General features: G+C 45.6%; 1 protein-coding gene across 3 annotated transcripts in view; it reads right to left on the reverse strand.

Annotated features, from left to right (window-relative positions):
* pbx3b (pre-B-cell leukemia homeobox 3b) overlaps window positions 1-15,896 on the reverse strand; it is a 56,459-nt gene extending 40,563 nt beyond the window's left edge. For all 3 annotated transcript variants that reach the window (XM_076154245.1, XM_076154244.1, XM_076154243.1), the window contains exons 1-2: window positions 15,700-15,896; window positions 15,030-15,103 (exon numbers count right to left, since the gene is read on the reverse strand). In XM_076154245.1, coding sequence (XP_076010360.1) covers window positions 15,030-15,103; window positions 15,700-15,896 — 271 coding nt within the window. The remainder of the gene's footprint in view (window positions 1-15,029; window positions 15,104-15,699) is intronic.
* Between the last annotated feature and the right edge of the window lie 1,831 nt (window positions 15,897-17,727).

The following is a 17,727-nucleotide window of genomic DNA, read 5'->3' on the forward strand; positions in this document are numbered from 1 at the left end:
GTATCGCATCACATCACACACATGCATCCAATCTAAGTCAGCGTCTTGATTGTTTGGCTGATTATTGATTTTGACTATTCAAACGTGTTGAGTGTAACAGGCTGAAGCTTTTCTCCACATGGGGGTGTGGGGGTGTGGGGGGGCAGCGTGTTGACTGCAGCTGTCCGGAGGTAAATATGTGCCTTGCCCTCCGCAGGCCAAAAGACCAAAAGGTCACAGCAGTTTGTCAGCGACACCGTTCCATTCGCTCCCCCTTTCTGATGGTCTGCCACTGTCTATTTGTCACTCTAAAATGACAACAGAGTTGCATCACGCTTGTTTTTTCCCCGAGCGCTGACACAAACCTCCGCCACCTCTACATTCTGCACTGTGGCGTTTTGATGGAAAACAGCGCGCAGATGATCTGAAGGCTTGTACGAGACAGTAGTTTGAGGGGGAGAATGTGACAACTGAAAGCATGAGCGAAGAAATACAGTAAGTGCGCATGTTAAATGTCGAATTTCTACTGAGCAAGGCATGTCAAATGAATCCATTACCACATAAAGTAAATAGATTCTTCTGTAAATGATTTGGAACATTGGTAATGGGTAAAGACCTAATGGGAATCCGGGTAAAATAGCCTTTGGGGAGCCTGGGAAAATCTGCCTCAGTGAAGTGGCCGGCTCCTGGCCAAAACCCTGTGTAGAGGGGAGAGGGAGGGGAGGGTGGGAGGAAGAATAGACTTCACAGAGATGGCAGGAGAGTACAAGCCAGGACAGAGAGAGAGAGAGAGAGAGACAGACAGACAGAGAGAGAGAAAGAGAGAGAGAGAGAGAGAAGGGCAAGAGAGAAAACGCGCTCTCAAGGAATCTTCACCCATGGATGATGTTAACTTCCACCGTTGAGCATAATCGCGTAAAAACGCTGAAGACTCGAAAGGCCTGATGATAATGCTGTAGCTGCCCAGTGATCCAGCGCGGTCACAGGCAGCGGTGGCGGCGCTGGCGACAGCAGGAAGGCACGGCGCTGCACCCGCCTCCTATACCGCCGTCCGCTTCGCCGCACACGGCACCTCCCGGGGGATTGCACATGGCTGACCTTAAGTAAGTTTTGGCTTTGATCAAAGTTTAGCGTTAACGCGACTGGGCCTCTTTGCTACAGATCAGGGGATCAGGGAGATGAGACCTGGGCTAGGAGGTCCTGGCAACAGCAAAGAAGGAAAAAAAAGAAAAAAAACCCTCTTCCCAAAGCTCCAGCGTACCCTTCCAACATAGGATTATGTCGGGCAATTAAGGTAATGAACTGGCTAACGTAACAGCTCATAATGATCCTTTTTATCCCCGCTCTCTACGGTGCCTCCTCCAGCTTCTCTGACACGTCTTCCTCTGCAGCGCTTTGGAAACAACTGCTGCTTGGAATGGGAAGGCGGCGTTACGGTGAAACTACGAGAAATGATCGCAGGAGACGAATCTGGCAGGATTGGTAACGAGTAACAGAGGCGAGGGAACAAGAGGACATCTTAGCCACGTGTGTGTGTGTGTGTGTGTGTTTCTACGTGCAGCTGTAGAAACCTGCGCTGGCGTGCGTACTGGCGAGCGAGCGGACGGGGCCTCGTGTCCGTCTGCGCGGCAGTGGAAATGCCTGCATTCCAGTTTCCCCCAATCAACCTCCCACCCCATCAGTGCACGACTTGTCTGCCTGCTCCCTTTTCATTTGAACACATTTTCTAGCCAAAAATTTCACTTCAATCTCACCTCATCTCTCCATACTACATTAACCCCTGGCAATTGCCTTCCAAATGACCCCATTAAGCTGTAATTGCCTCAGCAGGCCTGCTCCCTCGCTTGTAATTCTGTGCAGCGAACCCACCAGACGTTCCCCCGGCATTGTTTCATGTTCTGGCTCCCATCAGCCAGTTCAGATGCTGACCCCCCCCACATCCTCCTCCTCCTCCTCCTCCTCTGCCTCGCCTCCTCACCACCGTGGCCGGAGCTCAGCACTGCAGCACTGCCACTGGACGACTCTCCTCTCCTCGCCTCCTCTGTGAGCTCGCGCAGTCGCTACACTCAATATCCATTATGCAACCACATACATTCAGCCTAAACTAACTAACCCTCAGCATGGCTTCCTATTGTGTCATCCAGGTCATAAATAATAATCACATTTACACATTAATCTATTATTTCCCCCTTCAGGTTCTCAGACTGTGATGGCGGCAGATAGAGTTGAGCCGCCATGGCACCTTCCAACACAACATCACCTTTTCTGTTCCCGACGGGGAGCTGGTGTCAAGTCTGCTCAACTTTTTTGACGAAGGCCTCCGCGGATAACTAACGTGCAAATGCGGATAGGTGGAGAAAGCGAAGCTGACAGTGATGTATTGCAACTAGTTGCAGGTGAAGAAGACGCTCTGCCAGCCCTTGGTGTGCATGCAGTGTATGTATGCATGCATGCACACGTCGGTGCCCCTGCATGTTTTCCTGTGTCCCTCTGCAGATCACACGCGGGCCTACGAGAACACGGGCGTGCGCGCCAACGTTCGTTTTCCTGCACGTATATTATATGCGTGAGGGTGTTTATGATCCGTCTAAGTCTTTACATGTGACTCGGTGAGGGGGCACTCGGACTAATAACCCATTCAACCCTCCCTCTATCTCGAGCAGCACATCCTCCCTGCCTCCCAGAACAAACTGGTGCGCTCATAAAAGCCTTCCTCCTCCTCTGTCAGACACTCAGCCTCTGTCTGCTGCTAACTTCACACCATCTTCAAACCCGCCAGTCTACAATACGTTTCCATTCATTCACTTAAACAAAAAAAAGAAGGAGAGGCTGCTCGCGAACGTGAAATGAGATATCGACAAATAGTTACATTGATTTTCCCTTTTAGGATGGAGTGATTTACTGTAATTTGCGACGTGGATTCTAAATGAATCTTAGACCTTAGACACACCAGCGTTCTCTGAACACACACGAACCTTCAGGAACCCTTTAGATCATTCCGTTCTCTGGTTGCCCGTTTATTTAAATCCATTCTTTTCCTAAGCAAATGTTCCCAGGAATATCAAGGTGTTTTTGTTGCAAAGCTCTAACTGATCCGGTGGGATTTGCTTCCAACAGCCTGTCTCTCCCTCGCCTTTCAACACAAAACTCTGCGCTCCAATCAAAATGAACCACCAGGGACCCCCCACCCCCATCGCGTCCCTACTCTCTCTCTCTCTCTCTCTCTCTCTCTCTCCCTCTCTGCCCCCCCCCGAGCTACGCCTGCTCGGCGCGCTGTGATAGCAGCCTGCCTGCCATTGATCGCAGAGTTTAGCACCGAGCACGCACGCCACTGTTAGCAGAAAACAAAGACCTCTCTGCCTTTAATGGTGGCGCGCGCCGTTAATGCGGCCTGCGTCTTCCGCCCTCCCTGCCGCACCGGGAGAATGAATGAAACAAAGCAGATCGCAATTAAAAAGGTTAACTAGGTCCCGCGCCTCGTCACAACTCATCTTTTTCACACAAATCTCTTTACCTCATAAACAGATGGATGTCTTTTGCACGTTTGCTTGCTTGCCACCAGTGATCAAAAACCCCTGCGTTCCTGTCTTTACTTATAATTGCGTTTCACGTCGCAAATCTAATCGCCAGACATTGGATTCAAAAAGGAAACACAGCTTTATTGATCCACCTAACGCAGACCAGGGAGGATCTCATGAATTAGGAATGAGATAAATCACCATTAACCCCGGAGAGCCCAGCTTGCGGTCGACCACTGACACGCCGCACTGACGTTTTCTTTCTTGTTGTTGTTGTTTTTTTTTTAATAATTCTTCCTGGCAAACTATAAATATAAGTGGTGGATGAATTCAGCATGTGTCTGTTTATTTAATCAAGGCCTGATTTACTTGTGACAGAGAATAAATTCTACTATTTTCCGTGCGCCTCTATAAAATTGCCATCATTTTTAATTAATTCTTAATTAAAATATATTACACCACAGCTTCTACCCATCTCTCTTGATATTCTAACATAATCAATTCAGAACCATTTACATATCATTAATTAAAAGCTTTCCTCTCTCATCCTTAAAATCATAATGAGGGCCGATTCCTCATTAGTAACCTATAAGGGAGAAAATAACAATACAGTGGAGAATGGATGGCGCCTTCCACCGCCACTTCTTTTGTCTCCTCGTTTTCCGCCAGAGCATTTTTTTACACCCCGCCAATGGATTCCAGCGTTCGTCGCCAGTCAACTCGGTGGAGTCGACGGTAACGGCGCGGGAGAACTTTGTCGCGTTAGCTCGACATCAGCCCCTCGCTGCTTTGAAGAAGTGAAACCAAGTCGCTCGGCGGAGGAAGAGTAAGATTGAAAACGTGCAAGTAAATCCTGTAGCAATATTACACACACGCGCGTTTGTTAGTTTAACGTGCTCGATAAATAGCCAACCTGTGAGTTACAACGCGGAGCTACGATAAACAAACATCCTAACCTTGCTCTTTGTTTACACCAAACACACAAATACTAACACGTCTCGGAATAATTAATAAGTGTGTGCGTCAGATCACATTGGATAATTTAGCTGTAAATATCTCCGCCGAGCGTTTATTACTCAGACTTTAAAGAAGCCGTTGGCCGCTGCTATCTTCCCATCTTACGAGCTCTTTTCCCTTTTGAAAGAAGAGTAATAATATCAGGTAATGATAGGTATTGTTATGCCGGGGATCAGGCACGTCCTGATTTTTATCGCCCGTCTCTCACAGGTGCTCCGGCGTTACTTGTCAGGACTGCATGTCTGGGTCTTCCACACGTCAGATAAAAATCGCTGCACTTGGTGTTTCGGCAGCCTGACAGCAATTTATTTGAATGTTTTGTCACACTGGTGTTGGTGCATTTTGTGTGTGGGCTGCTCACCGGAATGGCAACAGCTCGTAGCTTGCTGACACTTGTGCGCACACACACACACACACACACACACACACACACACTGACTGCCACAAACTCACAGATGCATGCTCAATATACTGCATGTCTACTTTAGATAATTAAAGACTGCATATGTTTAAAAAAAAGGTGGAATGTTGGTAAACTGTTTAAAAGCGTTCATTAATTTGCAACACTTTGTGTAAAGCAGGTGGCGGTGTGTTATTATCCCTTTTCTAAAAATATAGATTTTCATTTACACCTTCACAGCCGCTACATGGACCCTGAAATGACACCAATACAAACCGTCCACAAACGCATTCAGGGAGGACAAATATGAATAATAAATGCCTTATTTTACGAGTAAAAAAATGAAATGGAGCAAATATCGCTTGCACACATCATTCACTGCTGTTTAATGGAGAAAAAAAAATTCATGCTACAATTTCGAGATTCCTGACATGGAATACTGAGTTAGTTAATGAAATCCTCTCAAAGACAGGAACTCTATTTTTACACCATGATAATTAAAGTACGGCACAGTTATAATTTACAGCCCTCGCTTAATTGCGTCGGAAAAGTAAAATGGGAGAGGTCTCAGAGAGGAGATTAAATGTGTGTGTGTGTGTGTGTGTGTGTCTGTGTGTGTCCGTGTGTGTGTGTGTACTTACTCACTCAGGAAGAGTGAATATAAAAGGGCTCCAAGTGCATCTAAACAACAGGATTGTATCTTTTAGCATCGTGGACTGTATCAAAGATTAGGTAATGAAATATGCACCGTCCTATTTCTCTCCCCTGCTCGCGGGCCCTTTGACAAATCGAGTACAATCCAAAATCTCCATAAATCACGATTAAAGACAAGTATATCATCACCGGCGCATATATCTTCCCCGGCCTGACCTGTAGACTAATGAGAAAAGGCCCGGACTATCTTGTCTGATTAATTAATTCAAAATGTCGGCTGTTATTCAAATGTGAGGCTGCTGTTATTTGAATAACACTTGACAGCGACGCCTGAAGAAATAATTTCTGCTTTGCGAGGGGCTGCGGCGGCATTACTGATGACGGCTGGTGGAAACGTTAGAAGCCGAGGAGCATTTTTCCCTCTCTTTCGCTCTCTCCCTCCCTCACCTTTCGCAGTCATGATAGCTCCAAGAAGTATTTCATTACTTCAACCCCCCCCCCCCTCCCCCCCCACACACACACACACCCCTTTCACAATTATGGCTCTTACGGGTTTTTTCCACTGTCTGTCCTCTCTCTCTCTCTCTCTCTCTCTCTCTCTCTCTCTCTCTCTCTCTCTCTCTCTCTCTCTCTCTCTCTCTCTCTCTCTCAGTGTGTTTGTATTCCCTCCCACGGTCGGCCCACATCTAAACGGGGCAGCGCCGTGGCTCCGCGAGAGACATGCTTGGCAAAGAGGAAGGTCATGGTTTTTACAACTGCAGCTCCCCGACGCTCTGACAGCCCGGCGCTGCCAAAGTGACACACTCTGTTTGGCTTTCCCACGTTCATGGAGCTCGGCGTCTTTATCACAGGGCGAGCACACACACACACACAGACATGCAAGCAAGCACGCACGCACGCACCCGCACACACACGCACGTTTAATCAGCAGCAGAGACGCAATTCCCGTGGACGTGGAGCGGAATGATGGGGAATTATCACGACAGACAAAAGGTGGAAAATGCCCAGTTTTTTTGCAGCGTTTTCACTGTTTTTTGCAAAAACCCAACGGATTGAGGGTAAATGGGGGGAGGGAGATCGGGAGCGTACGAAACGTGCGAGGGCCCGGGGGCAGTGCACACCCCTCTATCGCTTCCCTCATCAAGCATGGATTCTAATCAGGGCTGGGGAGATATAAGACGCTCGGTCATTAAATAAATTAACTCTGCCACTCCATGCTCTCCTCTCAGCGCCCCGCGAGAGGCCCCGGCGTGCTCTGCATACTTACAGAGGCTCCAGAGCATCAAGCACCTCAACCTTCACGCCACAACCCAGAAGGCCTGCCAACACACCCAGACACACACACACACACACACACACACACACAGGTGAAGAGGTAATCTGGAATATTTAGAGAAGGAGTTGAACCACACCTCTTGACGCTCGCTTTAAAAACACCAAAAACATCTCTCGGGACTTTTTCCTGCAAGGACGGCAGGTAACGTCCGACAAATTTGGAAACAATCGAGTGATAAATAACGTCCAGAAGAGCCCCGATGCTGATTCACGGGGTTTGTGAGACAGCGCAGACGTGGAGTTTAGGAGGATCTGTTCACTGTGCTGCCATTCATCAACAGGGAAGCGAGTGCGGTGACGAACAGTAAGAGAGCTCAGTGTCGGCTCGGATCACTGACACAAACAATCAAAGCTGACACAGTCTTCGTATAGCACCTGCCACTTGCGGAACACAAATAGATCAATATGAGGGGGAGCTCATCCGCTGTTTAAAACTCATATCCTCGCAGCCCGCATCATCTTCCAGAGCATCGTGATGTAAAAAGTGCATGCTTAATACGTATCAATCATTTTGACAGAGGAAATGCTTATTTGAGAAGCCAACATGAGCCAAATGCACCGTGTCAGCACAATGTCCATTGTCAAAACTTGCCATTTGAATTTTCAAACGCGCTGCGCAGAGACAAATGTCCTTAGAAATCCCTTACATTGCAATTTATATCATTTTAATGCATGCTTTAATTCTCCATTACTTAGAGAGGAAGTACCTGGGAGGGTAGAAAACACATTAGAGAAAGTAAGAAATGAACAGAAGGGTCTGGGGATCTCTCCAGCAGACACAATTAAATATTCATGTGTCTCCTCCTAGGACACAACAGATACAGATCATTATCATGGCAACAGCACACCACCATTTTGTTCACACATTCGCCTCTGAATCAACCAACGGCACGTATAGGTTCCATATCAAATAAGCCCCAACGTCAGGATGAACGCCTGATTCTTTAATTTATGCAAACGTTTCATTGACATATCCAGCACGGGCTCTAAAAATATGGCTGTAATTATAACTGTGATATTCTATAGGTAATTATCATAGGTAAGTAGTGTGTGTGTGTATTTCTTTGTACTCCCTTCCGAGTACTCCGGCCACATGCCATGGGACATTACACACACAATGATAGCGAGTCATTCCGAAAATTCATTACGAGCGCTCGGCCCCTTCCTGCCTTCAGCGTGAGGAAAACGCAGGAGAAGAATAGCGGTAATGTACTCTGGATGACCTCCACTTTCTGAGGAGAGGAGAAACCAAACCCTTTTTTTTCTGCTTTTCAATCCCCATCAAAGAGGAGCAAAAAAAGGAGGGACAGCATTCCCCCGCTCGCCGTCATTAATCATAGCTTTCTGGGAGCAAGCGCATATTAATTTCTGTCATCCCAAACATCATTTGGTATTGTTGTGCCACGGCTTAGTCCTCATTCACCGGCAGACGCTGGCCGCTCCTCCTGGCTGAGGGAAGACAGGGGCCTGTGTGGCTGTGGTTCAGAGCAGGAGGCCTTTATCCCCGGGGCTCTGACACCAATTAAGCCATTTCACCGAGAGACGAAAACAGGGCCCGCCGTTTCACTGTAACATGAGCCAGCACCTCGCTGCTGCTGGCCCCTCGCCATCTTTCCATTACTTCAGACACAAAAATGAACTTCAAGGGCTTAAGAAAATAAAGGATGGTATGTTAAGAGAACGCTTGTGTTATACCACTGACCACTGGCAAAATGACTACATATCCTGTGTATATGTAGAGCTAGATAGATAGATAAGATAGATAGTCAGATAGATGTGTGTGTGTGTGTGTGTGTGTGCGTGTGTGTGTGTGTGTGTGTGTGTGTGTGTGTGTGTGTGTGTGTGTGTGTGTGTGTGTGTGTGTGTGTGTGTGTGTGTGTGTGTCAGTTTGTATGCGTGTTTCTTACAATGTCTGACACAATAGTATTCTGGTAGTGAATAAAGCTCAGTGTGCAGTTCCTTTCTCTCCTCGCTCGTCTCTTGGCAGGCAGCAGAGTGCAGCTTGTCTTTGGGCTAAAGCAGAATAATGCAAGGTTTGTTATGAATTAAATATTAGAAATCTTAACACAGCAGCCAATAAGAATTATTTGCCTTATTAAAGCAGCAGAAGATGCTGATTAAATTTTCATTGCATTGCAGTCTTTTTCCCATTTCTGCCTTCAATATATCATTCTAATGTATGAAACATGTGGAACAATGGCATATGGAACAATGGGGAAAAGGGGAGGGGGCTTAATTTCAAGACTGCAAATGAGGAAAAGACAGCAAAGATTCTCTCTTTTGGGGGGAACAACGCTGTGTAAAGACAGGAAAGGTGACGACGGCGTGTCAGCCAGCCGTCAGAATACTACAAATTATTGAAACTAAAACATGCAGGTCCTCTAACTTCTGCCTGTGCTGCTAAAATTCCAGCACGAACAGAAATCCATCACCTGTGGGACGAACACACACACACACACACACACACACACACACACACTCCTCCTCGCAAATACCTCTTAAAATCAGCCGTTTAACTGTCTACAGAGTAGTTTGCTCAAAAGTGTAAAGCGATCAAATGTATATGTGAAGTGAAAGAGCAAAAAGAAGAAACAGAGAGAGGGGCAGGATTGTGTTTCACCGTTGCATTTAGTCGTTCAGTCATTTAGTCGTCGGCGTATAATGTGTACAGAGTAAATGAACATCATGGTATCTATTGTCCCATGAGGAAAACTCTTCCCTGAAACACTAGAGCTAATGAAATAGAGACCTATAAATAGCCGTATCATTACACAGAGAGGACTTGCTTTGCACTAGTCTGAGCCTTTTGCACTAATAACCGACTGTGTGGCGACACACACACAAGTCGGCCCGTCGACTGATTCACTGCTGAGCGCCGAGACGGAGGATCAGAGACCGCACACATCTGCCATGGGTTCGTTTTTTTTAGGAGTAATTGCAGGTAAACACACGGGGCTGAAAGTTGCTCTGTCATCCGTGTATGAAAAGCGAGCGTGGCGGCGATGAAAGGGTCATTTGTGCTTTTGTATTTAATAAACATAGTGGCAGGTAGACGACTTTTGAATTTCTGTGCGATACTATTGTTTATTATTCTGTAAAAAGTAAGTGTGAAATGCTGAAAGGTATCAACTATTAATTATCCAGAGCAGCAAAGACACATGACACATTTACACAATAACACACTGCAATTTGAGAGGTCAAAGGTGTCTTTTTGGGGCTTCGATCATGACGGTGCAAATTCAGCGTTAATTCAATAAAACATAAATCTGATAGAATAATAATGTTAAAAAATAATCCTGGTTAAGTTCAAACTTTAAAAATAACTTATAAAAAATAAAAGACGATTGGCCAGCCTGTGACCTCAGCATCATAAGGTTCTATTTGTCTTTTTGTGGTCATGTTACTCTATCATCTCTGGGTTTACTGATGTTTAAATGACATCATCTTTTTTAACAACAATTCCAACTCTGTAATTTCACAGCCAGAAGCTCACGTCTGCATTTAACCGCCACATTTAATCGCTCCATATCTTTAAAAAGAAAAGCAGATAAACCCTGGTCGCTGATGGGGTTTCATCATTGTAACGAGCTGCTTCCTCTCTGACTCAGGTGTGGTCAGGTTATTATTTTGAAATTAGTACTTTCTGACAATTTCCGCATGCAGTCACTGAGAGACAAACAGGAAAAAGGGGGACGCTTCTCCTGCTGCAAACTCATTTCAATCAATCCTTCCTTTTTGCATCCCAAGCAGCCTCTGCTGGCTGCCACCGCCTGAAGATAACTATTTCACCACCTCTGTCATGCCTAATTAACAACTCAGATGTACAATTTAGAAATTTCGCAATTAACCTACTAAAATATTGTTGGAGGATGCTAATTGTTATGCCAGTTGCCATAAAGGCTCATTTGCATAACGTATGTGCAAAAAACAATTATGAGCTGTTGATCGCGCAGGAGCCCGCGGAAAAACGCTTGGAGCGATGGGAGGGGAGGGGAGGGGGGGTAGGGGGGGGGGGGGAAACATGTGCAAGATGGGTGCTCCTGTGTGTGTGTGTGCGTGTGTGTGCAGATGGAGGGACAGCACTGAATCATAGCACAAAAAACCTGATTTGAGGAAGCTGCGCAGATAGCAGACACAAGCGTCCAGGGCAGAGGCATCTATCTCCACCGCACAATAGCATTTAGCCTCGCAAATGAAACTGATATGTACTCTTTGTTTTCCCTTCCCTCTTTGTGTGCCTCTCCTTCTTTTCATCTCTGCTAATGGGGGAAATGGAGGGCAGTATTTGGGAGCTACTTAGATAATAGCCACATCTTCCCAGTCTCTCCCCCCGCACCCCTCACCCTCCAACACACACACACACACACACACACACACACACACGCACACACACACACACTCGCGTCTACAGAGGAGGAAGCAGCACGAGTGGCCCTGCCATAGAGCCGGCCAGGAACCCAGCTGTGAGCGAGCCATTCTGCACAACACTATCTAGTCACTGCAGCCGCATCGCCAGGGCGCTCGGAGACAAAAAGCAGCCAAAGTCAATTGTCTCTGCTGCTGAATGGCTTTCTGTTCGCTGTCATACGTCCACTGGAGCATTTTCACAACTCATAAAACCACAGGGCAGGAAAAAATAAAAAATATGTAAAATCTGATTTTTGATCCTTACTTGACTGAAAAAATCTAAACGATATAGTAGTAATAATAATAATAATAACAATAATAATAATAATAATAATAATAATAATAATAATAATATTAATAATAATAATAATAATAATGGGGAAGGCTCATTAACTCTTTGTCAGGCAGCATTGAAATTAATGTTCCCAGCAGATTTGGGAAACGCTTACCTCCTCAGTCCTAACTCTATTTACTGCAGGTAATGCTTTTAGTCAGCCTTGCATGTGGTTAATTACTGGCTCATCCTGCACAGTGTTTAGCTCACACACTTCCTATCTTTGAACATCAACATATAGCCCGGATGAGGAGGAATAAACACACACACCGGCGCTGCATGTTTTGTATAACGCAAAACAGCCCCCCCACCCCTCCCATGTAATCCACTGCTTTAAACAGTGGATCTGAGCATTTATCAGTCGGAATCTGCACCTCTCTCTCTCTCTCTCCTTCTCTCTCTCTCTCTCTGCTACCTCTCCAGACCCTCCGCCCCCCCCGCTCCTGAACCTGACGAGTCAAAGGTCAGGAAAACAACAAGTCAATACGCAGCCAAAAGAAGCGCCGTGGTGCTGAGAGAGCTGTGGAGAGGGCTAAGCCTCTCTGTGGCACTCCGTGATTTAGCCTGTAATAGTTTTCTGTAATCTCTTTCTATTGATTAAACCTCACATCAAAGAGGAGTCCTGCTACAGAACCTCTCTTTTCCTGGTCAGAAATACCATATGGAGGTAATCTTTCACCTTTGTTATTCTTGCTGCTCCCGCTGCTGCTGCTGCTGCTGCTGCGAGCCTCCATCCAGCGTGAGAGCGAGACGAGGGGAGTCGCCAGCAGGATAAAACAAACCAGCATAGAGACGAATAACTGCAAAACTCATCTGAGAGGGAGGACATGTCCCGCTGAATGCCTTCATTGTCTGCGTCTGGTGAGAGAGCTGAGCACAGCGGGCACAACGCGAGCACCTGAATGTACATGTTTCATCCTCCAATGGTGTGAAAGAGGAACCGAGAATATAACAGAAATGAAGTTGATGTGTGTGGAAAAACACAAACACATCGCAGAATGAAGGACAAAGACGACCATGAAGCTCACATGTAGCTTATCTAAATGCAAAACCAGGAGAAATTAGGGGGGCCAAAAAAACCCTCCTGCTAAAAACACTCAATTTAGTGACAGGCAAATGACTTCATGCTGCCACTTAATCTCATTTCTTGCATAATGCTCTCTAATTAGCATATCAAAGTGAATTAATACTTCTAGGGCATTAGCATTGCAGAAATATGCTACAGCTCCACAATACCAGTTAGAGGAGTGCTTGAAAGTTCTACACACCCCTGTAAAAGTCGCCGGAATGGCCCATACACACACACACACACACACAGAAAGACAAACACACACACACCTCCTCTCTGCTGGACAATGACAATGAAGCTTATAACAAGTTTACTCTTTTAACTCTGCCGTCTTTTGATCTCAGACTGATCCCACAATCATTTCTAAAACGTCCACAGCTTAGATTCTTGACATTAAACCGCAGCAATCAAGACAAACTGTTTGGTAATTACGCAGGTGATGGCTGAGCTGCTCTCCAATTCATTCTTAAAAGTCTTTTTATTTTATTTTTTTTACCCGAGCAGGGAGGCTGATGGCTCATAAAGGTAGCGGCCCCCCCTGTGCCATCTGAACGGACATGAAAGAGGTGGAGGAAGCCGTCTGAGCGGAGCTACAGGAGTCAGTGAATGCCTCACTGTGTGCTAGAAAAACACAGCGGTCAACAAGGCCACCAGACCAGCTGAGCTCTGTCAATGGCTAAGAGGGGGAGGCTGTGACTCTAAACCACAGGTTAACCACGCACACACACGCACACGCACACACACACACACAAGCTCTCTCTGACTCTCCCCCCTTCTGTCTCGTCTCTCTTATCCCTGAGCACGTTTCTTTTCGCGCACACACACCCACACACTTGTCTATATGTATTTATTTCAGGCAAAGATTATCGTCATTTCTTCTTCCCTTTTCTGCGTTAATTGCTGTCATCGCTCGTACTATTTTCTACAAGAGTGTCTCACAGCAAATGCAACATAAGTTTGAAAATATTGCAATTCTACTCCCGAGTTATGCGTGAGACACTTCCACATCAAATCCACGTTTACGACCGAATGTAAATAGAAGCCGGCGCTTTGTGTAATCCACTGTATGTCCTGTGGTTTCTCTTCTCCTCAACAGGCACACACACACACACATATACAGCAGAGGCGGCGAGCACTGTGGACACTTTGCCGCCCCTGTGGACGCCACCTGTGCTGGGGAAGTTCATAAACTTTTATGATCTCCCACAAGCCAATTTCCTCATAAACCACACAAAGGTCACAAATCCGGCAAACCACAGCGTTTACCAAATTCAGCTCAAATCCAAGGATTGTTTTTATGCAATATTATTATTTTTGGGCTTGTTTATTTGGCCAATATTGCTGCTATATAACACGTATAAGCACTTTTTCTGTCTCTAATTCTGACATATGAAACTATGCATATACATTAAGCAATATACAACATGGCAAATTTGTCCTTTAAAAACCTGCAATGCAAACCAGAACAAAACTGCATATTTTCATTTACAAATTGAAAACTGCGCCGGTCTCCTATATGGTATAAAGTAAAGAAAGTACAGTATAGCAGAGGCTCAAACAGCATTTGTGTGTGCAGTGTTGACCTTTCTAAAACAAAAAACTACTTTGGTCGAGTTTGAGTTATAAGAAAAGTTACAAGAAAACACTATAGGTCTAATTTAATCTCTCACACACACACACACACACACACAGACAGGAACTTCCTCAACCGTGGACATATAGAATATAAAGGTGTGCTGCTTCTACAGAGCCACTGTGCCTCCTGCTTCTTGTTCAGGAGGACGTCCAAAATGATTCCTGCACATTATTTTGCAAGATTTAAAAATGTTCCACCTCATATTTTCACTTTTCCAGGCTGAAATGGTGGCAGGTTTTAAAGCCTGAATTCTGCGTGACTCTCAGCTGCGTAGTTCACATACAGCTGACAGGAATCCCCCACTTTCTGCTTAAATGCCACAATACTGAGGGGCGAAAAAGCTGGAGCGCACTTTCTGTGTAAATCACCGCAGCCAGCCCAGGGAAAAGATGCTCCTGCACAGGCGAGAGCACAGTGTCTTCAATGAAACAACAAGCTACGCCGTCTCTGGCACAGCAGGAGTGTTCCTGTGGCACAAAGACAGATTTAAACCTGTGACTGATTGATTTGGGCAGAGTTCCCCCCTACTAAAACCTGGATGCCTTCAGATCACTGGGAGGAAAAAAAAAACTGGAAGTGTGTTATTGTGCTGACACTACCTTGTATGCGTGTGTGTATGTATGTGTGTGTGTGTGTTTCCCCTCTCTGTATATTTAGAATTGTATCACAAAAGGTCTTACCTGTCTTTTCTTTGATTTCACAGAGAACACTGAAGAGCGCTGGTTTCATTCTGTGACAGTTCAGTCCATGTTTCCTGTTTCAGTATAAGACAAGATACAATATTGAAATAAGTTCACTGTTACATCACATTTTGTACACATGTGCAAGCAAAAGGAGTCATATTAATATTCAATTCTAACTTGAAATATTGCTGACATGTAGTTAAGTATTTGCTCCAACTTCACTATTTACTCAATGAATGTAACTGTGAATTGCAATGTGTCAACCTAAAGATTCAATTATAATTTCAACCACAATTAGTATGAATTTTACTTCTTCAGCCACAAATTTAGTTTTCTTATTATTTACACTGAGACTCATAACATAATGTGTGCACATCCAAACTTTCTGCACATCACAAACTCTACACAAGCTCACAATGAGATAATAAACAACAAAAACAACAACATGCTGGAATTCTCTCACTGGCAACTTTTCTAGCGTGTTTAAAGCTTTGTGAGGCACGGAACGCACCTTAGATTATCATTAAACACACTCAGGCTTATTGTTATACATCGGACACTTAAAGTTAAACGGGCCACATCCCAATATTGATCTGCTGAGCGTTTTCTACAAAAAAAAAGAGGGGGGTGGGGGGGCGAAGTTAATAAAACATATAAATTAACCAACTTTGCTTGCGCCTCGTCCAGACTTTGATCAGTAATGGTCATGATTTGATGAAGAATGTCACCAATGTCTTGCTTTCTTCCGTCCCCGTCTGTCCCGTCGTGTCCATGCGGAGGCGGCAGTGTCATGCCTCCTTGTACGGAGTGGCCGGCCAGGCTGACACCGCCGATGGACTGCATGATCCGGGCTTGATCGTCCATGCTCGCCGCTAAAGAGTCTGTGCACTGAGCCACACAAATTGAAAAACTCATATACAAAATCAGCTATAACATGTGCCGCGGACTGGGATTAGGATCTGCACGGCCGCGTTGCTCTTCAGCGTTATACGGCGTTGAAACAAAAAGGAAGCTTTAGCGTCAAAATCTTGTCTTGTCCCCCAAGTTCTTCGCTGTCCTCTTTGCCCGGTTTTTTCTTCTTCTTCTTCTTTACGCGCGGTCCAAAGTGTCGAAACGTGTGATGCTGCTTGTCCAAAAACGCATGAGGCTCTTTCAATGTATTCTTTTCGCTTTTTTATTATTAAAACTTCTTGGTCAAAATTGACGGCGGTTGTCCATCGTATCCGGCGCGGATCCTCATGCCAATCTGTCTTTTTCTCTGGGATTGGACGGCTGCTGTAGACACAAACGCTCCTTGGTGATCTCTCATTTATTAGCGCATTTTCCTCTCCAAAATGTCCAAATCCTCCCGGCGAAGCGCAGGCAACAAAATATCCACTGTGGAAAAAAAACGTGTAAACAAATAAGAAGAAGACGAAGAATAAGAACAAGAACAAGAACAAGAAGAAGAAGGAAAAATCTTAGGCTTGCATGTGTTGCCAAGTGTAAATACGCGGAAACGCTCCCAACTGAAAACGTTAAAAAAAAATGTACACAATCTGCGGCGGAGGTGTCCAAATGTGCCTATATAAAAATATGAAAGGTAGAAAAAAAAAAGTTGGGAGATTTCTGCTTAGAAAAATCAACAAGGAGAAAGAAATTAATTAGGCGACACGTTATATAAAGGCGATGCGCAAAAAAATAATCTCGCCCCGCTTGAAATTTATGAGCTCCAGCCTCTGCCTGTGTGTGTGTTTTATGTTGTTTGATGGCAGCGGTAGTGAGCGATTGACAGCGTGCCAATGCCACTCACTCAGTGCAGACGTGTCAGAGCGAGAGGGGGAAGAGAGAGAGAGAGAGGGGTGGTGGAATAAAAAAATAAAACATGAAACCAAAAAAAATAAAAATAGAAAATACGGGCTTTTAAAAAATGCACGCTCCGCCCTGCAGAGGAGAGAGGAGAGAGGAGAGGAGGAAAGGAGGAGAGGAGGGGTCTGTGCGCCTCCTGTCACTTCTCGCCCGCAACAGCGAAAAAACAAAATGTTAAGAGCTCGTACTTAGGACGGTGATTATAATGATGAAAGCGCGGTGAGCTCAGTCCGCCTGTGTGTGTCTCGCAGCGGCTTGGTGTCCTCGTTTCCTCACGCGTGCTCGGGCAGCTATGTGCATATTCTCCCGCAAAAAATCAAAACCTGCCGGAAAAGTTTTTTACCCCTGCAACAACGCGGGCACATGCATAATGAGAGTTTTACGCAGTTTTGATGAAGAACTGCATAGTCTCTTCCCCCTGTACCGCTTTGGTTCAAGCCAGGCGAGCAGGAGACATGTTTATATTATTGCAAAAGTGAAGCTCGCCGACCAATCACGGAGAGGAGTGACGGAGACTGACGAGCCCCGCGTCCTATTGCTGGCAGATGCATGGCGCCCTGAGCCCACCCACTCCATCCCTCCATCTTCACACCGCCAGTACAAAAGGATGGGAACTTCTGATTGGCCGTTGCCACGAGTGACATCCGTTGCACAAGCAGGCGGGCGCTGCTCGGTGCTCCTCCGCAGTTGCTATGGCAGCAGACAAGTTGTTGGGCTGGATGCAAGGCAGCAAAATACTGTACACTTCTACAAGGAGAGGGAGATAGAAAAGAGAGAGAGAGAGAGTGTGTGTGTGTGTATGTGTGTAGATTATCGATTTAAAAAAGAAAGAGAAGACAAAATGCAG

This window comes from Genypterus blacodes, unplaced genomic scaffold (assembly GCF_046128005.1).
Source record: "Genypterus blacodes isolate CSIRO-AG114 ecotype Tasmania unplaced genomic scaffold, CSIRO-AGI_Gbla_v1 ptg000061l_1, whole genome shotgun sequence".
NCBI lineage: Eukaryota > Metazoa > Chordata > Actinopteri > Ophidiiformes > Ophidiidae > Genypterus > Genypterus blacodes.